A 23,149-nucleotide genomic window follows, 5' to 3' on the forward strand; every position below is an offset into this window, starting at 1 on the left:
TTAATGTTCCATGTGTACTCAAAAAATGTATATTCTCCATTGAAAAGATCTATTTTTATCAGATCAAGCTTACTAATTTTATTATTCAGTTCTTCTAGATCTTTGTTCCTTTCAGCTGCTTAATGCATCAACTTTTAAAAGGGATATCTTAAAAACTCCAACTAAAATTGTGATGTGTTTTTTCCCACAGTTCTGTTGATAGTTGCTTTGTATAATCTGAAGTCATGTTGCTTCAGACGATATCTTTTGTCTTACATCACTAGTATAGGTCACCCTTTGTCCCTCATGGCATGTTCACCTTGTATTTATTTTGCTGATGTTAAAACTGCTGCCATGGCCTTTGCTCACATTTGCCAGCCATATCCTTTCCATCGTTTTTATTTTCAATCATTTGTAAACTTTTGCTTTAAATATGTCTTTGTAGATATTGTTACACCTTTCAAACTCCAGTCTGGGAGGGCTGTATGCGGAGGGGAATGCCAGTGTCTCTGGATGGATGAAATGGACAGGCAGACCTTCCGCAGAGCCGGGAACACAGGTGGAGGCAGAGGTATTGCAAGGTGGAGGAGTCTGCAAAAGTTCATAAAGGGCTTTCTTAATTTACTCCAACCCACACTTGCTGGTGCTTTGGGAGTTAGGTCTGATCCCACATGGCTTAATAGGCTTTCTGAAAGAGCTGAGGTGATCAGCATGTGACCAGTTGTGCCTCATTTCAACTGGAAAAGGAATATTCAAAAGTTGGAGGAACTTTCCTCCTGTGAAAAACAGGTTATCTTATCTTGCCTTAGGATTGTTGGATTAAATTGAAATAGTATGTTTGTAATGCTAAGTCTAGTGCCTGGCACATATTCATAGTTACTGTACAAATCACAGTAGTAGCTCAGTATTTTACTTGTGTTAATTTATTTCTCACACAACCCTATGAGATAGGCACTCTTGCTACTCAACCTTGCAAACGAGGGAGCTGCTGCAGGCCAGGAAACTTGTCCATTCACACAACTGGTGGAAAGTTTCCCTGTGGGGAGAGTTCACAGGCAGACCACCTTTATGGAACAAGGGGGAGTGAATGACAAGGGAAGGAGAGAGAGATGCTTAACCATGACATTACTGAGCATCCAGATGCTCTCTCGGCTGTACATTCCTTAAGTTATTACTCAAAAGCTCATGGGACTAAAGGCCTTTTGAAAATACAGGCTCTTTTACAAAGGACTGGCAGGTGGGGAGATAATACAGATGAACCAACTGAAAATAAGAAAGTCAGAGACATTTGCCTTGTAATGAGAAAATACTCAGAATAGAAGGACTGCCCACTAAATAGCACAAAGACCCATAAGAAAAGATTAGGGACTGACAAGAGTGGGTGAGACAAACCACATGCACAATTGCTCTGCTTCATATCTGAAGCACTGGGGAATGGGGGAACTAGACCCAGAGAATGTGCAAACCCTTCTCCGACTCTAGTACAGATATTCTGGAAGGATTTAGAGGAAGCTACTCATATATTTCCTTGATCCAGAGATTCTGCATCTCCTTTCTAATGTTAAGCAACAGTCTGTGGCAAATACTGTACAGAACACCTAAGTATCCATAGTTCCTAAAAAAAGAAATAGCATTCGAAGTAAGGCAGACATGTTCAGAAGACATGCCATGTGGGACATCTTCCAAGCAGAGCTATAGGGCCTGGATATACATATGAAGATAGACTTCCAAAAAGAAATCTAGAGCCATAATTTCAAAAGACTTCCTTTATTTTCTTACTCTAGCAAGTAAACAATGACATGAGGTCCTTTTGGGGAAGCAGGAAGGACAATGATCTCTTTAATCTTCCTGACCACCCAAGGTGTGTCTCTACCCTCTCCAGTTTGCAGGTGGGTCTGGCTGTAGCTTCCTTCCTGTTGTCTCATGAAGGATGCAGGAAGGATGAGTGCACGCTTCTGTCTGTGAACTGACCAAGAGGGAAGGTCTACTGGTGGCCTCAGAACCAATCAAACTGAACTTGGCCTTCACAGGTTTTGACTCACTGCCAGACAGTCGCAACCCCTGCATTTGTAGAGCACCAGACAGGTCACAAGGAGATGTGCAGGCTCCTTGTAGCTCCTGTCCTCAGACCTCTTGTCCCCAGAGGTTGTGGTTCTGAGTGCTAAGTAAATCTACTTAATTCAGGTAGGTACTTTGTTAACCCTACAATTGCAGGATCTCTGAGATACAAGAGCTCTTATGAGAATCTAGGGTCTGACACACCTATAGGAGGGGCCAGGCCAGTGTCACGCTCTGAGTGGCAGTCTGGGTCTGCATTCTTCGCTCTCAGTCTCATACCCTCAACAACTGCAGTGACGCATCACCAAGATTTCAGCTGGCCAGGCAATGGACAAAAACACAAACACATTTTGGTATCATGATTTTTAAAATACATCAAATGACATATTTTAAACCAATGACAATTGTTTCTATTCCTGTTTCCCACCTAATTTCTCTTTTGGAATATGTTCTTCAAAAAACATGAGGCTTGGTAATGAGGACTTGGCAAGCCAAGAGTCCCAGATCCTACTGCAGCAACCCCAGCATGACTTCCTGTGAAACTCCTAATAAATCATTCAGTTTCGCCTTGAAGCCACTGAATGACTGGAAATAATTTGGAAGCTGGTGTTTCCAATCATTACCAAGTACACCTACATGAGAGTACTGTTTACCCCGAGAACTGTTAAAATTCCACCCAGCAAGTCCACAGTAAATTGGCATCTCATCCCTGCCAGGAGGGGGCTCACATCAAACTCGTGTTAACTTTCAATAGTCCATTTTCATCTGCCTTCACCAAACCTGTCCAGTAGTTGCCTTGTGAAAAATCCAGTTCAAATCCACTAGGCCTCCTGACGGACAACAATGAGGAAAGCAGCGGTGAAAGGAAGAGCCCACGCAACCTGAAGGCTCTATCACAGGGCGGCAAGGAAAGCCTTGGGGAGCCGGCCCCCTTTTTACCTCTTGTGAGGTTCTGAACACACCAACAGGATGGACTGGCCACTTGTGGGGCCTCTACAATGTACAAGGCATGATATGATGCCCTTTCCACATGCCAGTCTATCCTTGGAACACCCCTTTGAAGGTAAAATAAACCTTGATAGATGCGGGCAGCAAACCTAACTGAAGTCATTCGGCTAGAGAGGGGCAGCATTGCGATTCCTGCGTGCCTGTGTTTTCTGAAGCTCATGCTGTTTTCACACTCACACACAAGATCTCTAACACCATAATGTTTTAAGTACTAGGAGCCCACAGAAGAGATGTTTCTATTTGACGGCTACGGGGATGAGGCTCCTCTTCCTCTGAGCAACAGACCAAAGGCTGAGTGGAGTGTCAGATGCCAGCAGGGCAGGCTGCATTCACAGCCGTTTGCCTAAAGACGGCAACCAAGGCTGTTCACCGCCACTGCTACCAGTGAGGACTGTGCAAACACACCTGGCAGCCCATGTATATTTAGACCAGGAGAGTGGAGAGGAGGACATTATTTATGGAAAGGCAACAGATTTCAATGAAGGGCACAGATCTAGAGCCAGATTGTCTGGATTTATTTATTTATTTAAAGAGATAGGACCCTGGTCTGTCGCCCAGGCTGGAGTGCAGTGGTGCAATCATAGCTCACTGCAGCCTTGAACTCCTGGGCTCAAGTGATTCTCCCACCTTAGCCTCCCAAAGTGCTGGGGTTACAGACATGAGCCACTGTGCCTGGTCTAGACTGGCTGGGTTTAAATCCCATCTCCTGTTTCGCTTTGGAACAGTCCAACGTGCGTGTGCACACAAGGGTGTGTGGGTGTGAGGTGGTGCAGACGGAGCGGCAGGAGGGGCTGTGTGCTGGACTTGCTCAGGCTGGTCAACGGGCGCCAGAGGCATGCTGTATATTCTATTTTGGGGTATGTTTAACATTTCCCATAACAAAAGCTTAAAAATAAACCTGGGCCCCTCTGCTTCCTATTTGTGTGATATGGACAAGCCTCCTGACCTGCCTCTGCTCCATTTGTAAAATTGAGTACTAATAGTGCCTACCTCCTAGGGTTGCATGAGAAATAAATGAGTATGTGTAAATACTGAGCTACTATTATTATGTAGACAGTAACCATGAATGTATCCCAGGTACCAGACTTGGCAGACAAATATACTATTGCAACTTAATCCTCCCAACAATCCTGAGGCAAGATAATCTGTTTTTCACAGGAGGAAGGAGACTCCAAGGGGTTCCAGCAGCAAAATCTGCATAAAAACCTAGGTTTGCTCTAAAAGCTTGTTTTTTTCTAGAGGGCTCACTTCCCCTAAAAGTGACTTCATCAGTTATTTACGGACAGGGAAACTGAGACCGGGTGGGCTAGCCTACGACTGTGAGTGGTGGTAGCTGGGAACTAAATGTAGATCAGGCAGTTACAAAACATGCAGACTGGGCTCTTTCTACTAGAGAGGACAGGCTGTCCTTGCACAATCCTCTCAGCCTCTGCCCTGGGAGGAGGGGACTTGCCAGGGGACTTGTGAAGAGCATGGGTGGCCACAGAAACCACCCTCCTCCCTCCAGCCCACATGAATGGGTGCTCAGGGCAGCGTCTTTCCCAGCCCAACAAGCACTGAAGCTCCTAGCAGAACCAGATAAGGGGCAGGAAGACAGAAACCTCACAGGAACTTCATGCTGGCAACCCCCGCATTTGGTAAGTATTCCAGCAAATCTCTTTCCAGGGCCACCCGCATGTGAGTGAGCACGAGGACCACCGTCCTTCCTCTCAACAGCTGCGTCGTCTTCCTGAGACACTCACTCCAAGAGGCCCCAAATCTCCACTAACAGCCCGTGCCATCAGTGAGCGAGCACGTCACGCAGCCACCGAGATTAGAAGAGCGCCGCTCTCCCCACAAATCTCTGTAATCAGCAACGACAGCAGAACAGACACCCCCAGCAGTTACCGTGAATCTGACTTCCAAAACGAGGCTGCTCCGTCAGGGACCGGCACTGCACATGCAGCGCGTCAGGATGAAATGAGGAACCTTTCCAGCCAATTTGTATGGAACACTCGGCTGGCGCGCCGGCAATTTGCATCCTTTCAGCTAAGAACAAACCAAGCCTGCCCTCTATCTCCAGGACCACTCTGGTTGTTGTTTGCACATTCCTATGCATTAAAGTAGAAAAGACTAATATAAAAAGCACTTGTGGTCATGTTCCAATTAGAACTCTTATTTTTGCTAAAACAAGCCAACTAACGCACCCTTTCTGTCCTTCTCTCGAGACTTCTTCAATCTCAAAATGATCCAGTGAAAAAGCATATTTTTACTGGAAGTGCTGAAGGGAGGGGAGGGAACGGAAGAGGGGGGAGCCCCAGGAGTGGTGGGGAGAGGGGGACCTAGGACGGGAGCCCCCTACAGGCAGTACCTCCTGGCAGAACAAGATAAACATCCAGTTTAAGGCTATTATCTCCTTTATTCAAAAAATAAATATTTCACTTTGAATCAACATATTTCAAATCACATTAAGCACAGAGAAGAAATACAGTCCCTTTGGAGAGTGTGAACACATGTAGGAAAGAGTCATGTTCCAACAATGGGGATGAGGTGAGTACTGATTCCAGCTGCTGCATGACCCGGAGATGCCGCCTCTCACCAGGTGGAGCTGCTTATCGATTTTAGGAGAGAAAAAGAAACACGCACTGCTTTGAAGTCTGAAAGGCACATGAAGTGGACCATAAAAGGTATATGGCACATTCACTGATAAAATGTTCCCTATTCCCTCCCAAGAAAAGTGGAGAAATTTTAATCAAGTCAAAGACCAGAGAAGACAGGGTGCTCCTGCTCAGAGCTCAGCATCATGAAAATCTCTGCATGTGAAAGCCATTTTTTGTTCCGCTCCCCCTCCCGCACCTCCTCTCCCTGCCGATGGAGTCCACGCCGGCCGTGGCGCTCACTCGGTGACGGTGGGGCGCGTGGCCACGTACACAAACACCACGATCAGGAGCACGACCACGGCCAGCGTGGGCAGCACCACCGTGGTGATCTGCTGCCGGGCCTCCTGCATGGCTTGCTTCCGCTCCTTCTTGTCCTTGGACGTCTCCTTCTTGGGCTTCCCTTTGAGCTGCCGCATCTTGCTAGGAGGGCGTGTCCAGAGGGCTTCCAGAAAGGGCCACACTCCTCTTGTCAAGGCGTGGAACCTCCTGTAGGGAGAACAACTGTGATCAAGAACGAATGGAGTGAAAGAAAAAGGAAATGACAAAGGCAAATAAAGAAACTAGAAAAAAATATCTGCAACTTAAATGACAAGGGGCTAAGAACAGTGGTCACACTGGGCTTTTAAGTTCCCTCGGGATCAGCCTCTCTAAGTGGCAGGCACTGGGAACAGGGGCACCTGTACAGGGTAGGCTGCAGCCAGGCGGCAGGTGCTGGGAGAGGGGGCCATACAAATACCGTGTTCTGTGTGTGCCACGAGGTGCAAGCACCAACTACACAGCCCCCACCCAAAGGAGTGGAGAGGGAGGTCCTTTCTCCCTTCCAAGGTGCTACCGCCTGCTTCCCTGCTCTAAGTTCCTCATCTCCCCGGCCAGTCTCCAGGCTGGAACCACAGGCAGCCTGCACATGCCGGGCACGAGGCTCCCTTCCTGCCCATGCCCAGGAGAGCCAACTTCTCTCTTCGTTGGTTCCCTGCCCCTTCACCCAAACCCTCCCAAGCACCTGCTTTGTGCGGGGCCCTGCTGGGCAGCGTGGACACCTAAGTCCGACTGACGACGACCGGAGCTGGCGGAGCCCACAGTCCTGCCCACGCGGCCTGGGATCCTCTCGTGGTCAGATGCTCAAGAGGCAGAGGAGAACGGTCAGGGGCTGGGGAGTGGAGAAAAACCCTTGGATGACTACAGAGCAACATCTCTACAAAAGTCTGCTTCTTAGTTTTAAGCAAGAGAAATAGACTTTGGCTGATTTAGACTGAGTTTACTTAAAGTTCTCTGACATCTCACAATAGAAAAGCTAGAGAAACAAACTCAGAAAATGGGCAGGAGAAGGGACGCCGTGCCACTGTTACCAGAGCCTGTGCTCCTAGGGCAAGGATGCCACAGCCTCCTCCTGTGGCAAGGATGCCACAGCCTGTGTCACTGCCTGCTGGCTCTAAAGCAGGAGGTGCTGAGCCACCACGACCGCCCCCGGAAACTACATGTGGCTGCTGCCATCGTCCCCAGGATGAACCCTCCACCGCCCCGGCTTTCTGCATTGCTAGCTCCATGTGCGTGTGACTACCCAAGCCTGGGCCCCGCGTGCCCACAGCCTCCCCACTTCCCTAGCAGGGGGAGTGTTTTCCAAACGCAGCGGAGTGGGGGCTGGGCATGGGGCAGGGATATAACAAAGACGAATATCCATTATAATATGCCGGAGACTAGCACAGTTAGGGACTCTTGGTATACCAACGTTCTGTTCCTCTAACAAAGGGACTTGTATGCCAGATGTTGTATGCCCAGTTTTGTCCTGGGGCACTGGGTAGCCTGTCACCATCGTGATGGGGACGGTGACATTGACACCTGAGTGACTGTGTTAGGTGGCAGACTATGGATTCCCTGTTGGGAGAGGTTTTGTTGATAACTATTGTTTTTAATAAGGGATCTTCATCTTTTACCACTCCCTCTTGTCCATATAGAACCCAAAACCTTTTTTGTGTCATTCACAGTCTGGCAGAGTTTCTTAAGGAATGAGATGATTAGCATTATTGTGCTGGGATGACATACTGCCAGTAAAAGCAAATACTCTGAGCAGCCCCATTTGGGCCAATGTACAATTTCTACCAAGCAATTAGGATTAAGGGGTAAAAAAATACCCACTACTACTTTATTAAGGCCTGACAGTTGTAGGAACCCCCGGCTTTATTCTCCTTTTCAAATCTTTCAAGGACTTTCAGAAAGACCTGGGTTCAAATCCAGGACATACCACTTACTGGCTAAATGGCTTTAGGAAAGTCACTGACTTTGCTAGGCCTCCATGTCATCATCTGAACAATGAGAACAACTTCTGTCTTAAAGGATGACTGTGAGGATCTGAAAAGAAAACGTCTGGGTTACGTGCTGGTGCCCACGCTCCACAGGGCTGTGGTGGAGACAGAACAGGGCTGTGTAACTCGGGGTGGCACCGAGCAGGCACTGGACTCGCGCTGGCTGGCACAGCTGGACTCACCCCAGCAGCCCTGATGGACGGGCAGGCTTTATTACCCCCATTGCAGACAGGAGGAAAACAAAGAGCAAAGCGGGAAAATGTCTTGCCAGTGGTCACTCGGTCTGTAAATAGTACCAAATGGCTTCTAATAGAGCAATGGACAGCACCTCTCATCCAAAGCGGCAAACCACAGCCCCTTCTCTCCCCCACACGGCCTCATAAAATTGTTTAAGAAGAAACGAGCCATTAGCAGCACTCTGACTCGTGGCCACTTCCCCGTGGAGCTAATGACCTGTCAGACCCTGCGCTGCTGTCTCTCCCAGGGCTCTGGCTGTGTGGCCTGCCTTCATCCGGCTCCTCGAGCTGCCGTCTGCACCCTCCCACACATGTGCAGGGGACAAGCGAAGGCACCAGCCTCCACCACGACCAGCTCTCACACCTGTGAGATGCACTCACAAGTTCCTGGAGGCTTCGGAAAAAATCTCAAGTTGCTAGAGACAGTGCGGGTCTGCTCAGGATTTAAAGGACAGACACGCTGGTCTGACTCGTGGGTTCTTGACCAGGCTGCGGTGGGCAGCCTCCCTGCTCGTGTGCACGTGTGGGGCTGGGCAGTGAGAAAGCATTTCTGAGATGACAGCTAAGGAAGGGGGGTCCTCTGGTGAGGACAAAGGCTGGGGAAAGCAGGCAGAGGGCAGAGCAGACTGAGCCACGTAGGGCCAGGCTTCCTGAGGAGGGAGGAACAGGAGGAGGGGACAGGAGGTGACACGGGCAGCAAAGCCAAGTCCTTCAGGGCACTGCAGGGCCTCTGTGAAGAGCTTTATTCCAAGAGCAGCACAAGGCACTAATGGGCTTGGCATAGGGAAGCACAGGTGTCGCACAGCTGCCTCTGGCTGGTCAGAGGGAGAAAAGGGAGTCTCTGGAGCAGCCCGGGGAAGGGGGTGGTAGCCCAGAAATGGGGACAGTCAGTGGTGATGCAGAATGGAGTTATGTTCTGAGGGTACAACCAGCAGGCCCTCGGGACACTGGGCGTGGCAAGTGAGGGGAGGGGAGGCAAAGATGAGCCTAAGGTCTGGAGCCCGAGCCACTGCATGGGTGGTGATCCGGCCTCATGACGGGAGAGGGAAGGGGCATGGGGAAAGCAGGTTCAGGAAAGAACATGACGTGTTCTGCTCACACCTGTGTGCATGTGAGGATGCCTATTAGAAATTGCCATGGAAATATCAAGGAGGCAGCTGGATAAATGAGCCAGGAGCTCGGCCTGGGCTGCAGATCTATATTTGGAAGTCATCAGCTGCCGGACTAGGTGAGATCTCTATGTGCAAGGTGGAGAGAGAAAGGGCCCAGGACTGAGCCCGGGGCACTTGACAGCTACAGGCCAGGAAGAGGAGACACAAGCAAAGGGGACAAGTGAAGAAGACAAAGAGAACCAAGAAAGTCAAGGTCACTGCTGAGAAGACAATTAAGATGAAAATGGAGCAGCAGCTACCGAATGTGGTGAGTGGAGGAGACCAGCCACCTCGAGTAACTCCGGGGAGTGGGAGGCGAGGCTCTGACAGGACCGCTAAAGTGTGGCAGCAAACTGCTTGCTGCTTGTCTGGGGAGGCAGAGGGGACTGTGGTGGAATGTACATGAACACGCTGCTTCCTTCACCTGGGAGATTTGCTGTGGAACGTGCTCAGGGCACAGCTGATGTACTGCCTGGTGCAAGCTCCTCCATCTTTCGGCAACTGTGGTAAACGGTTTGCAGGCCAGCACCCCACAGAGCCCTGGGACAGCCAGGCAGTTTGGAGCCCTGTGGAAGGGCATGTGTGGCCAAAAGGACTTTTCCTTCTTTCAATAATGAGAGAAACCAGAGGATGTTTGAGGGGTCTAACAGAATGGGAGAAAACCTGACGCTGAAAAAAATGGGGTATCTGTAGGAACGAGGTGACAACTCAAATGGACGGACCTGCCTTTGAGAGGCAAAGGAGTACCTTCAGACTCAAGGAGAGGGAAGGCAGGGCCGGGAGGGGTGGCTCTACCCTGTGGCAGCGGGAACAAGTTTCTCCACGAAACCAGAGAGGGCTTCAGCGTGAAGCCTGGGGCATTGGGAGGCAGCCCTGAGGAAAGAGAAGCCACGACACAATCAACTCAGAGGGTGGGAAAGCAATTTGGCAGAGAAACACCTGTCCTGATGTCTCCCCTGCCCATGCCTGCCTCCCTCTGAGGGTGAGGATGGTGTCCCCACGCACTCTGACCTCACCGCTGAACCAGGTGGCCTCGAGGGCCAGGGCGGCTCACACAGACTCTGCCGGGACCTCTGAATTGTGGACTTGCCTCAGAAAGCAGCTGGGACAACTGGCCTCTGTCTCAAGAACCTAAGAAACATGAAGGGACCCTGAAGTTGCACAATCACGCAGATGCAGGCACTGGGAGGAAGGCCAGGTGGGAGACGACAGGCTGAGAGAGGAGACTCTTATCTTCTCAGTCCGGACTCCACCAGGGCTCCTCTCCTGCCGTGTTCCTGCCATGAGGAACGCCTCCCTCGACGTGAGCTGGCTCCAGTGGATCTCTGTGCTTCACACTGAGAAGAGCCCTGGCTAAAACGATTGTTCTGGGTATATGGTAGGAAATCCCAAAGCCTTGCCACTGTCACAAAAGTAGGGGGTGGCAGGGTCAAAGGTCAAACCACACATCTGCCTGCCTCGGAAAACCTGAACAGTCCCATCTTCCCAACCAGCCCCACACATCTTCCTGCCCTTTACCCTCTCTGTGGGCCCTTCGTTGCTCACCAGCCCTAACAGAGAAGAAATAAAAATGAAGCTCACACGGCTCGTCTGGCTCCTTCCCAGCAAGCAGCGCAGGCAGGACGGGAGCTGACGCCACCGGCTGAGTTCCAGCTTTGCGACTGCCACCGCCTCTAGCTCCCCTAATCGGGAGATGGAAACTTCACAAATGCCTGAGTTCCACCGGTTCTAACTGCCCCCACCCCCACCTACATGAGCCCATGGCAACAGGTCAGCACCGGAACATTCCACCTGGTCCCCAGCGTGCCTGGGCAGGAGAGTGGGAGGCAGAGAAAAAAGGAAGGGAGGACACATTCTGTAACACAGAATGTTTTAAGTTTAGGCATTTTTCTCTGATTATAACTTTAAAGTCCTTTCCTAGTGTATGTGTATACAGATATCCATGTATACACACATGCTGATTTAAGTTCTTTATATGTAATTGTATAATCTCCAATTTAGAGATTATAATGTGTGTAGGGTGTTGGATCCTATTAGGGAAACAGCCAGGAGGAGCGGTAGGAAGACAGGTTTGAAACCAGGTTTTGAGCCTCGGCTCTGCCATGTCTGGTTATACGACCTCGGGCAAAGTACCAAATCATGTCCTGACTCTCCTCCTCTGTAAAACGGGTAAGGAACCCTGCTTTGTAGATTTACTGAAAAACAAGAAAGAATGGATCATCTGAAGTACCCAGCGTGTGAACGGGCCATCCCAGATGCTCAGTGAATGGCACACAGCAACCTGCTATCCAGGGAGCTTGCCCATGGAGGGGCACGTGAGGCTGGGAAACACCAGGGAATCCTATCCCTTTTTGGAGGGGACACCATATAACCCATGGGTGATGGAATCAATCCCCCAGTTTTTTCTCTTTCCCCTGAGTTACCAATCAGTTGTTGGCCAGGTTTGTTTAAAAGTTGGAAGGGAGAAGCCTGGCTCCAGCTACCGAGGGAGGCTCAGGATTATGAAGATCATCCCCGGCTCCCGACCCCGAGCTGCTCAGCACGGCAGCTGTTAGCCACACGCGGCTGCTGAGCACTTGGAATGTGGCTGTGGTCCACGTGGGCCATGCTGTGGTATAAAACACACAGGAGATTTTGAAGACCTAATACCAAAAGAAAGAATGTAGAATATCTTATTAAAGGTTTTTTTTTTTTTTAATACTAATTACATGTTGAAATGGTCATATTTTGAATATACTGGGTTAGATAAAATATATTAAGATTGATATCATCTTCATTTTCACTGTAGTTAGCTAAAAAAAAAAAAAAAAAAAAAGATTGATATCATCTGCTTACTGTTTTAATGTGGCTACTAAAAAAGTTTTAAATTCCAGGAGTGGCTGGAATTACATTTTCACTGGACAGCACCATGCTAGTCCCGTCCAATACGGAGCGCATCCCACCCTCCTGTAAGCGCATCACAAGCTCAACCCACAGTGCTGAGCACCCCCTAGGCTTCACAGCCTCTTCCCAGTCCATGTAACTCGCTGCTACCAACTGCGACACCTCCCTGCCAGCTCTGTGCCTTTGCTGACGGGGGACCTCTGCTGGCATGCCCTCTCGTCATCCACCTGCCGCGGTCTCTCTCACCCTCGGTCAACCCTCGTGCCTGGTCTTCACCAGCTTCTCTTGGCAGAAGCAGCAGCTGCGCCCTCAAGTGCTGTCTTGGGACACGCGACAAGCCTTTGCTGCAACGCGGGCTGCCGGCCACTGCCTCGCTGGCTGGCCTGACACCCCGCTTCCCTGGGATTGCAAATGTGCCTTGCTGGTAATGCTACCCCCCACCCCGCCCCGGGCTGGCATGACGCCTTTCACGTAACAGGTGCTCCATACACATCTGCTGGACTGAATATCAAAGCTGGAATATTTTAAGACAAGCAGTTCATCTTAAGCAACTAACCATGGAGTTGGAACAGAAAATTCTGTAATAAACAACTACCATTTATAGATACTTATTTCATTCTCACCACAGTCGTTCAAGATTGGTATTTCTGCCCCCACTTTACATGACCAGACGGAGATTCAGAAAAGTATGCTGATTTGCCCAAGGTCAAAGGTTATACTGAGAACCTGCACGGTCTCAGCTCCAGTGAAAACACTCATTGAGTATTTGATGAATGAACAGCTGAATGAGGATCTGAGCCCAGCGCTGATTCCAAAGCCCACCCACCCTCTGTGTGACCCCACATGCGTCCCAACCACCCCACAAGCAGGGACAGCGGCTGCCGCTTCCTGGGTGCTCACTTCCTGTCGGGCTTGCGCACCAAAGCCCCCCACAGACACGCAGGCCTCCCGGCGGCCGGCAGCCCCACCTTGCAGACATGGGAACTGAGGCTCAGAGCAGGCGTCGGTGGGTCAGTAAGGCGACAGTGCAGCCAGAATTCCAGCCCCGCGCTGTCTGGCTCAGAAGTGCTCCCCCACTGCACACAGCGGCTTCCGGGGCCTGGGCCACCTCCTACCAAGCACCGGACTGACGGGACACAGGTCAGGAGTCTGTGCCTGGTTCCCGGCCCTCAGCTCCGGAGGCTGAGGACACAGGCAGGGCTGGGGGAGGGAACACAGGCCCTCTGGGCTTGTCTCACTGGCAGCAGATAAAGTCTGGTCTCACAGTCAAGCTTGGTGGACTCCTGGAAGGTATGGCTGCACGACCGCCCTGGGCTGGGCAGTCCTGTTGAAAGATGCGCCGTATCTCGCTTAAATTCTCAACACAGGGCCAGGCTGCTCCGAACACGCCCGGGAGAAATGCATCTCTCTCTACCCTTCCCTGTACTGCCCAGGGCCAAAAGCACCAAGGATGTCACAGACTGCTGCAGGGGTGCCCGCTGGGAACAGCCTGCCCCGACCTGAGTCCACGCTAAGTCGCCGTGTACTGTGCCATTACACCCCACCGCACACTGTGCGAGCCCAGACCGGGGCTCGGGCGGCTCACTGCTGGCCTAGTCCCAACCCGTTCTCCTTTGCTAAAGCGCCGAAGCTCTCCTGTCTTCCCAACAGACGGTTTAAGGTGCTACCTAAGAAAAGGACTGCATTTTTCTCCCCAGGAACGCAAATGAGTAAACAACTTATGAGAAGAGTGTGAGGGGGAGCGCTCCACCGTCTCCTCTCACAGCTGTGTCGTTACAGCGGGAAGCATTAGAAAGGCCACGCTGCTTTACGCTACGCGCCTGGGGAAGCTGCCCTGGGTTCAGGGAGACATAAATTCCGCACTTGAGAACCGCAGCTCTGTGGTTCATCAAGTGTGCTCGCTTCGCTTTATGTCCCTGGTATTTAGCCATTAACGGGCCTGCGATCACTTCACTCCAGCCTGCCGCAGAGTGGGGGTGGGGTGGGGGCGGGCAGGCTGCCAGGAGAGTCGTGGGAGATGGGACTCCTGGCACCCGCCGAGCACCTGCTGATGACATAAGCATCTTCCTGAGAACACATACGTGAACAAGCAACGGCGGCCACGCAGGTGCCGGCTCTACTGCCCCGGCTGTTGACAGGGTCAGGGAAGCTCCAGACCTGACAGCCAGTGGAGGGGGGCAGGTGGCAGGAATCTGAGCTACTGACTGATAGAAGCAGACACAGACAGACAGACGGATAGACAGACAGACAGACACACACACACACACACCTCCAAGAGCACAAGGAAGAAGCAAATATGTAATCTGGCGGCAGCAGCATCAGCTGCCCCTAAATAAAAATCCAGGAACACAAAAGAACCTTTGGCTGGGCTGCTGCATAACACAGGCATGAAATGCTAGGACTCTCCACAAATTAGATAAGTAACACTTCTTTGGCACACTGGGGTTTACAAAGCACTTTCCTGTGCACTGCTCGTTTCATCCTCCCAATGACTCTGCATATATATATTGTTGTCCTTTCTTTACGAGAAAAAGCAGCACACAGAGCAATTAAGCGCATATTAAGGTTTCAGTCCCCTCCTGGCAATGATGGGGTCTGTGACCCTGGGCAAGTAACTTAACCTCTTAGACCTCCAATTATGCTACTGTCAAACAGGGATAAAAATACCTATCATTCAAATATTTTTTAAGCATGTTCTGTATGCCAGGGAACGATGTTGGGGATGCAGCTATGAACACAGGTGAAAATGTTGCCTTCAGTAACAGAGTTGTCTTCATTCACAAGGAAGGAGGGGAGACAGGCAACTAAGAGATGAACAGAGCATGTGTCAGAAGATGCTATGTGTCATGGAGAACAAAGACTGGAGGCACAGAGTGACTGACGGGGAAGGCTTTAGGAGAAAGTGACACTGGAGCAGATCGGAGGAAGTGAGGAAGGGACTGTGCCGATTCCAGGCAGGGCAGGGCACGTGCAAAGGCCCTGGGGTGGGCATCCCTGGCACACGAGAAACATGACAGTGGCCAGTGTCATGGCCAGAGCCAGGGAGAGCTGAGGGGTCAGAGTGGGAGCAGCAGAGGGGAGAGGGGGCCACTAAGGATGCTGCTTACATTTTGAAAGAACTCTGTGTGGACAACTGACTGCAAGAGGCAAGGGCTGAGGCAAAGACATCAGTGACTAGGCTCACGAATTACTCAGGTGAGACCTGGTGGCTGGCCCAGGGCAGACGCAGATGTGGTGAAAAGTGGTCAGATGCTGAGTGCACTTTGAAGGTACCACGTTTCCCCGAAAATAAGACAGGGTCTTATATTTATTATTCCTCAAGAAGACACCTAGGGCTTATTTTCAGGGGATGTGTTATTTTCCCCTCAAAGCCTCAGCTTGCAGCACGCACAGGATGGCTGGGACCTGACAGAGGGAGCCGACCTTGTTGGGGTTGCCTGCACCTTTCTGGTCACCTCTGGGATAGTAGCTGTCACGATGAGGCAGATGAGAAGGGCTGCTTGTCTTCTTTACTGCTCCATGATGAAATGCATGGGTTGTGCAGATGCGCTGCGTAGCCACGCCCATCACTAGGTCTTATTTTCGGGGTAGGGCTTATATTGAGCAAATGCCTAGAAATCTTGCTAGGGCTTAGTTTATGGGTAGGTCTTATTTTCGGGGAAACACAGTAGAGGCACACAACTTACAGAATTTTTGGAAACAGTGTGGAAAAGGAAAATGGACTAAAGATTCTTTGGCCTGAGCAACTAGAAGAACAGAGTTGCCATTTAGGGAGGTGGGAAGATGCGAGGGGGTGACTGGGGGTGTGGGGAGAGCGGGAGTCTGAGATCCTACCCGACATCCATAGCAGAGCCAGGAGCGGGCAGCTGGACAGGCGTGGCGCAGGCAGAGCTGCGCTGGAGACAGGACTGTGGGGCTGTGAGTACAGAGAAGGGGCCTGAGGACCCAGCCCAAGTGCAATTCCATGTCTAGGGCTTGGGACATGGTGTCAGGAGGAAACTGGAGACTCCAGAGACTGGGCTCAGGAAGGAAACCAGGAAGAGCGTGGAGTCTTAGAAGGCAAGTGAAGAAAGGGTTTTGAAGTAAGAAAGAGCTGACAGTTTGGTTTGGCCACATGCAGATCCTCAGTGACTTTGAGAGCAGTTTTGATGGAGAGGGGACAGGGGCAAGATTTGAGTAAGTCCGAGAGAGGATGGGAGGAGGGACACGGGAGGCAGTGAACAGGCAGCTCTCCAAGATATTGCAGTAAACGAGAGCACAGAGAAGACACGGAGGCAGCGTGCCTGGGCTGAAATCCCAGTTCTGTCCTTTATCAGCCTGGTGACCTCGGGCAGGTTATTTGCTCCTTCTGTGCCTTAGATTTCTCACCTGGAAAATGGGGCTACTCATCATACCTAGTGAACTGATACGTGAGAACAGCGCCTGGTACATCACATAGAATGGAAGCACTAGCTTTCATCACCATCACCGTTACAGGGAATAATGACAGAATAACCACGCATGAAAAAGTAACTACGGGAAGAAAAGCGTGGGCTCAGGAGGCAGGAGCACGGGAGATGCCGGAAGTCTGAAGAAAGAGAAGACATGAAAGAGCTGCCCAGGAGGGGACGTGTGGGTGAGAGGGTAGCAGTGCAACAGCTGGCAGCACGGGCCACCTGCAGTTAGAGCCACATACCTGGAGAGAAGCAAGCCAGGGTGGAACCAGGTACAGGTGCAGAAGCAGCAGGGATCAGATTTAAACAGGCTTGGGGGTTCATTAGGCCAGTATGACAAAGTGAGAGAGAGACAATGTGAGGATTACATGAGATTACAAAAGGAAAGTGCTTGGCATAGGACCTGGCATCTGCAATCTGACCCCTGTGCAAAGTGCTTAAGTGGCCTGTCCAAGGAATCTCCCCTCTCTCCACACCTGCTCCCAACACAGTGAGTTTAGGACCAGAAAACACTGCTGGATTCTCAAGGCTGCGCTTTCCACCAAGCCACGTCCCTCCCTTTTCAGTCTGAGTTATTATCACATTTCTCAGGCCAAGTTGTGAGACTATTTCTAGGCTCAGAGCTGTCTGGAAACGGAAGCAGCCCACATGTGCACAGGCTGGTCCTCGTATGTTCCTTCCAAGAACCTGCAGCAAAGGAGACTCTTCCAGCCTTGAGGAAACACTGCCTTTCCGGGACCCGCCCTAAGACTGCGCAAAGCTCTCCAGATGCTCACAGCCAACTCCTGTCCCTGAAGATGCAGCGAGGAACGAAGGAAGCAGAGCTTTTGCAAGGATCTTGTTATTTAACACAGGACAGCAGGCGCTGCCCTTCTTTATAAAGGAATTCGAGTTAAATTAGTAGCAATCAGCAACCTCACATGCAGCAACTTTGTTTTTAACCAGCTGACCTGAAGCAAATTCAACCACGGAAAAGACAAAGACGACAACTAAATAAAAATGTAACTTGAAATTCATGTAAAAGGGTCCAAAACAATGGTTATCATGCACAGAAAGACATATATAACAACAGCACACACAACACAAACTGAAATCAAAATTTAACATGTATGTATCATTATACACTCTGATATCTTCTTTTATTTCTTTAAAAAAAAAATGTTGGTTGTGATCCACAAAAGAGATTTCATAATCAATGAGTTGTGACCTGCAGTTGAAAACTACTGGACTAAGGGGACCTACCAGTGAGGGCTGCCTCTCAGGGACACTGAACACATTTAATGGTTAAATCATGGCCCAGGCGAGGTGTGGAAACACCAGCTCCAGAGGTCTGCCCGTCAAATGGGCGTAGGCTGCACGCTGAAGAAGTGCTAGGTTTAGCTCTGGCTCTAGAAGAACCTGAGCCAATGGGCAGAGGTTACAGGGAGCCAGACTGGATGGCCTTTGGGGCAGGGAGCTCTCCATCTCCAGGAGAAACTAGGCTAAGTCTGGAAGATGAACGGGATGCTGTAGAAGGCATTCAGGAATCAGATTAAAGAGACGAACCCAAGAGTTATCGAAGTCTCTTTCCACTGGCAGTCTTCTCCACCTTGATATATGGGCTACTATAAGAATGAAATGGAAGTCATGTGTGTGAAAACGCTCAGAAAAGTTACAAGCTCTTCTAAGCGCTGTCATTCCTTAAATGGCAATTCTTTATCCAAACCTGTAGGTTTCCTCAACTTCATTTGCTATTCAATTAGGTATTTTAAGACACCAGGTACTAAAAGTAAGCATCACTAATTTATCACTTCCTTAATGACAGCTCAACTCTATGACAGCTCAAGACTAAGACAAGGTTGGGGAAGAATTCCTGAAAGCATGCAAGCCAGCAAATTGTGAGCACTGGGTGGTTTAACACATTAACTGCCGGGTGAGTTGCATTTAACTCACACTAGTTTGGAGCCTGGGGCTTTGCAAAGCAAAACCCTGCAGTTGGTTTGTGAAAATCTCCCTTGTTGATAATGTTACAATTAATATTGACAACTGAATTCTGAGAATGTGGATTGCACTGCATACAGTTCATACACAGAAAACAATAAAAAAATAACAATTTTTTCATTAAGTTAGAAAGGATCATTTTGTTTTTGAAGTTTTATTCTATTTTTGTCATAAAGCAGCATGGCCCCAGGGGGGAAAAAAACTTTTTTTCTAGCATGGCAGTCAATGTGTTATAAAAGGCAGTGCTTCCCTAACTTTTCCATCCAAAATATGCAGAGGCAAGTGAATGCCCATCCCTGGAGGCCAGGTCTGGGGCACAGCCAGCACGAGAATAAAATTTCCTTTGTCTCCTCTGTTATCTTAAAATGTCAAGTGATCATGTGTAACATTTGCCTTTCTGTGGCTCTCACTGATCCCGGACCACATCCCCACGCTGCCGGCTCTGCTGCGTCACAAGCCCCCACCTTAGCGGGAAGAAATGAGTCTTTTGTTATCTGTATAACTTCATGGTACAAGTGCAATCTTGTCACAGGCACAGATTGCACAGTGGTGAAGTCAGGGCTTTTAAGGTGTCCACTGTATCCATTAAGTAATTTCTCATCACCCACTCCCTTCTGACCCCCACCTCTGAGTCTCCACTGTCCGTCATCCACACTCTGCCCACGTGTACACATTGTTTAGCTCGCGCTTCTAAGTGAGAACATGCGGTATTTGTCTGTGTCTGCGCCGCGTCACTTGAGATGATGGCCTCCAGTTCCATCCATGTTGCTGCATAAGACGTGATTTCATTCTTTTTCATGGCTGAATAGTGTCCCATAAACAGTACAGAGGTTTCTCAAAGAACTGAAAATAGAACTGCCATTCAAGAAATGAGTTTTGAGGTTACAGAACTTGCCCAGGACCACAAAGCGAGTAAACAGAGGAAAAGGGTCCAGCCCAGGCCAAGAAATGACTTGTGTTTTTTTGTTTTTGTTTTTTTTTTTGAGACAGAGTCTCGCTTTGTTGCCCAGGCTAGAGTGAGTGCCATGGCATCAGCCTAGCTCACAGCAACCTCAATCTCCTGGGCTCAAGCAATCCTTCTGCCTCAGCCTCCCGAGTAGCTGGGACTACAGGCAGGCACCACCATGCCCGGCTAATTATATATATATATATTAGTTGGCCAATTAATTTCTTTCTATTTATAGTAGAGACGGGGTCTTGCTCTTGCTCAGGCTGGTTTCGAACTCCTGACCTTGAGCAATCCGCCCGCCTCAGCCTCCCAGAGTGCTAGGATTACAGGCGTGAGCCACCGCGCCCGGCTAAGAAATGAGTTTTGAGGTTACAGAACTTGCCCAGGACCGCAAAGTGAGTAAGTAGGGGAACAAGGTCCAGCCCAGACAGTCTGGTTCCACAGCCTGCTCTTTACTAAGCCACGCTGAATTCTCCTCCAACAAATATATTTGTTTTAATATCTTTAAATGTTATTTCCTCCAAGTCTTTGGGTAAGACACACCCCTGGAGGAAGATGCAGCACACCTGCCCCCTGGCTGGGCCCCCACTCTGGCATGCTGTGGAACCGCAGAAATGCAACTTAGCCAGAACTCGCCAGCCTGCCCGCACGTGTCAGAGACAGGGCGTGGGCTAACAGCCCCTTCTTACCACAGCCCTCATGCTCTTCTAGGCACGAACTTCATTAACAACCAAGTATCACAAGCGCCAGTTGTTTATAGCATCTTTAAAATGAAAAATTCATCTTTAAGCTGAATTATAGCAAGTTAATTACAGAGCCTGGCTGATGGCAGACATACACAGAGAGAAAGAGCGAGGGACTGACTGAATTTACCAAACAGGAACAGCAACAGCACACAACAAGGACTGCACATCTGGACCCCTTCCTCCAATAAAGAAACTGGGGGCTAGCCCCACCTGGAGGGTGGGGGTTCGGTGTTAGAGAGGCGAGTAAGCTCTATCATCCATTCATTTCTTCAACAAACACTTGCTGAGCACCCGAGAGTGGAAGACTAACCATGCACAGATTCATTCACTCACTTGCCAATTCATTCAGACTCTCCCAGTGCACCAACCACATGCCGCACGCTGATTAACTGTTGGGAACACACAGGTTCATGAACTGACTGGTCCACCTGATCATTCACTGATGCACCAAATACAAGGCAACCTCAACATGCTACCTACTGTCCTGGTGGTGGGGAAAGAATAATGAAAACAAAGTTCCAGGTCTCATGGAACTCACATCCTAATTGAGGGAGACGGACAATAAACAAAAGCATAGGACATCAAGGAGCAAAGTGCTATGAAGACGACAGAGCAGAGTAAGCTGACAGGTGGGGCCATGCTGTAACACAGAGTGTGACAAGCGACAGCCCCTCTGATTAGAGAGCAGAGGCCTGAAGGAAAGGTAGGAGCAAGCCCCGAGAAGAACCCAGGGAAGAGGGTGCCAGGGAGGGACCAGGCCTGGAGGCAGGAGGGGCCCGACAGGATCCGAGGAGCAGCAAGGGGCCAGGGCCATGTGGGAGGAAGAGCACAAGAGCTGAGACATCAGTCCAGAGGGACTCTGCAAACCCACCCCGAACGCCTACAGCCCATCATCTGCGCTTCGCTGCGGGCCTTTCATTCCTGATAAAATTCAAATATTCTGCAAAAGACAGGCAGGAAGCTAAGCTGCTATCAAATATTTACACAGTGGTGTGTCAGTGTTCCCTGGAGTCTCCTAAAAGTTGATTTTGGGTAGGGGAAGGAGAATGACCCCATTAGACAATGAACTTAAGCTGCTGAAGTTGTGTTTGTCACTAGCAAAGTGATAAAAATTTGATCTTTAATTTAGATGCCCTCTTTTTTGCTGAGCCTTAAGCTGACTTTCCAAACTGAACGGTCAATGAGGGTGGGTTCGGCAAAGGGCTCAGAACGTGAAGGCTCTCGACCACTGCAAACGAATTGCACTGATCTTGCCACTGGCCCACGGGCAGGCTCCAGGGTTCTCCAGCTCAGCAGTGGCCACACCAGGTCTGGCCTTGGTCCACTCAGACCACCGTGGGGCCACTGTCAACTAAGGCAAACCCAGCCGCCTAAGTGAGAGAGAGCTCTCCAGGTCAGCTTTCCCTCACTTTCCCCTCGCTGCCCCTCCCTGCTCCTGGTTAGTCGCTTCCTAGGGCCTGATTATCCTCCTGTACTGACTCTAGAACCCAACCCTCAGATAAAGGCTGCACACACACCTCGCCTGCGTGTTCTCCCCACCATTGCTGAGCCCTCACCAACTCTCAGCCACATGCCTTCCCGCCTCCAGCTTCCAGGGTCCCCAAGCTCCAGAGAGAAGGATTTTACAGAAACCAAGGTCTGATCCTGACCCTCCAACTAAAAAGCCTCGTGGTTCCCCACTGCCAACAAAACACGGCACAGACATGACCTGGCCTTCAGCCCCTCCGTGTACTGAGCCCAATCCTGTCCCCTCGCATCACACCAAGCCTGGCAGCTCTGTCTGTCTGCACGTAGTAGGGCAACAGGCTGCACGTATGCCTGCTTCAGAGTCTCCAAGTCTTGGTCTGCTTTATGGACTTGCTGAGTGATACAAGCCTGTTCCTCTCATCGGTGTTACCCAAGCCACAAGTTTGGGGGTCTCCTAGACCAGCCCTTCCCTGCTGTTCCCTGTGTCACACCGTTCTTCCTTATTCTAAACATCTCTCAAACACACTCCCTTCCTTCGTCCCCACAGCCCTCATCTTCATGAGGATTTCTCCAACTGCCTCCTAAACTGTGTTCCCCTGCCTTCACTGTACACGCTCTCAAGCCCCAACTAATGCAAACATTTCTAAATCCTCCTAAAACCACTGCCCGTGGAGGCAGGGCAAAGGATGCCACACTTGCCCATCCCACACATTTTCCCCTTAACAGCAAAAAACAAAGTGGTAATGACAACAGTGAAGAATCATGTAGAAGCAAATGTGGGAGAAAGAAATACATCTTCTTTAGCAAAAGAATATGGATGACGACACATCTAAACCTCATACCTGTTTTAAAGTCTAGTTATCAGAACTCTTAAGTCAAAAAACATTCCTGGCATAAATATGCATCTATCTATAGTGCACAGTGAACCAACCAAATCATGTTAACCTAATTATGAGAAAGCCAAGCTAACACTAATTGATAATTATACATCTAGATTCCCAGCAACTAAAAATTGCCACAAATCCAAGACCTCGCTGAGGTTGCACTGTTAGAGCGCCGTTTCCGCCTTTTCCAAGACTGGCAGGAACTCTAGCCGCCGGAGTGGGACCGCTACTGAGGGAGGCCATGCAGCCAGCCTCTACACCAGGCATCCTCAAACTACGGCCTGCGGGCTGCATGCAGGTGTTTTTGCCCGTTTGTTTTTTTACTTCAAAATAAGATATGTGCGGTGTGCATAGGAATTTGTTCATAGTTTTTTTTTTAAACTATATAGTCCGGCCCTCCAACGGTCTGAGGCACAGTGAATTGGCCTCCTGTTTA

At 49.9% G+C, this 23,149-nt stretch overlaps 2 protein-coding genes across 8 annotated transcripts in view; one reads left to right on the forward strand and one right to left on the reverse strand.

Moving 5' to 3' along the window:
* Positions 1-2,591, forward strand: part of DEUP1 (deuterosome assembly protein 1) — an 85,210-nt gene extending 82,619 nt beyond the window's left edge. Inside the window, exon 14 of the mRNA XM_076002423.1 lies at positions 2,505-2,591. Within this exon, the coding sequence (XP_075858538.1) occupies positions 2,505-2,513 (9 nt within the window). The 3' untranslated portion in view covers positions 2,514-2,591. The remainder of the gene's footprint in view (positions 1-2,504) is intronic.
* A 2,832-nt stretch (positions 2,592-5,423) lies between these two features.
* SMCO4 (single-pass membrane protein with coiled-coil domains 4) overlaps positions 5,424-23,149 on the reverse strand; it is a 62,172-nt gene continuing 44,446 nt past the window's right edge. For 4 of the 7 annotated variants that reach the window (XM_076002424.1, XM_076002426.1, XM_076002430.1 and 1 more), the window contains one exon: positions 5,424-6,170. In XM_076002424.1, coding sequence (XP_075858539.1) covers positions 5,921-6,170 — 250 coding nt within the window. In that variant the 3' untranslated portion in view covers positions 5,424-5,920. Of the gene's footprint in view, positions 6,171-6,684; positions 6,832-7,930; positions 8,031-23,149 lie in introns of all 7 variants that reach the window. The other 3 variants (XM_076002428.1, XM_076002427.1, XM_076002429.1) reach the window with 3 other exon arrangements.

This window comes from Microcebus murinus, chromosome 4, assembly GCF_040939455.1.
Source record: "Microcebus murinus isolate Inina chromosome 4, M.murinus_Inina_mat1.0, whole genome shotgun sequence".
In the NCBI taxonomy this organism is placed as follows: domain Eukaryota; kingdom Metazoa; phylum Chordata; class Mammalia; order Primates; family Cheirogaleidae; genus Microcebus; species Microcebus murinus.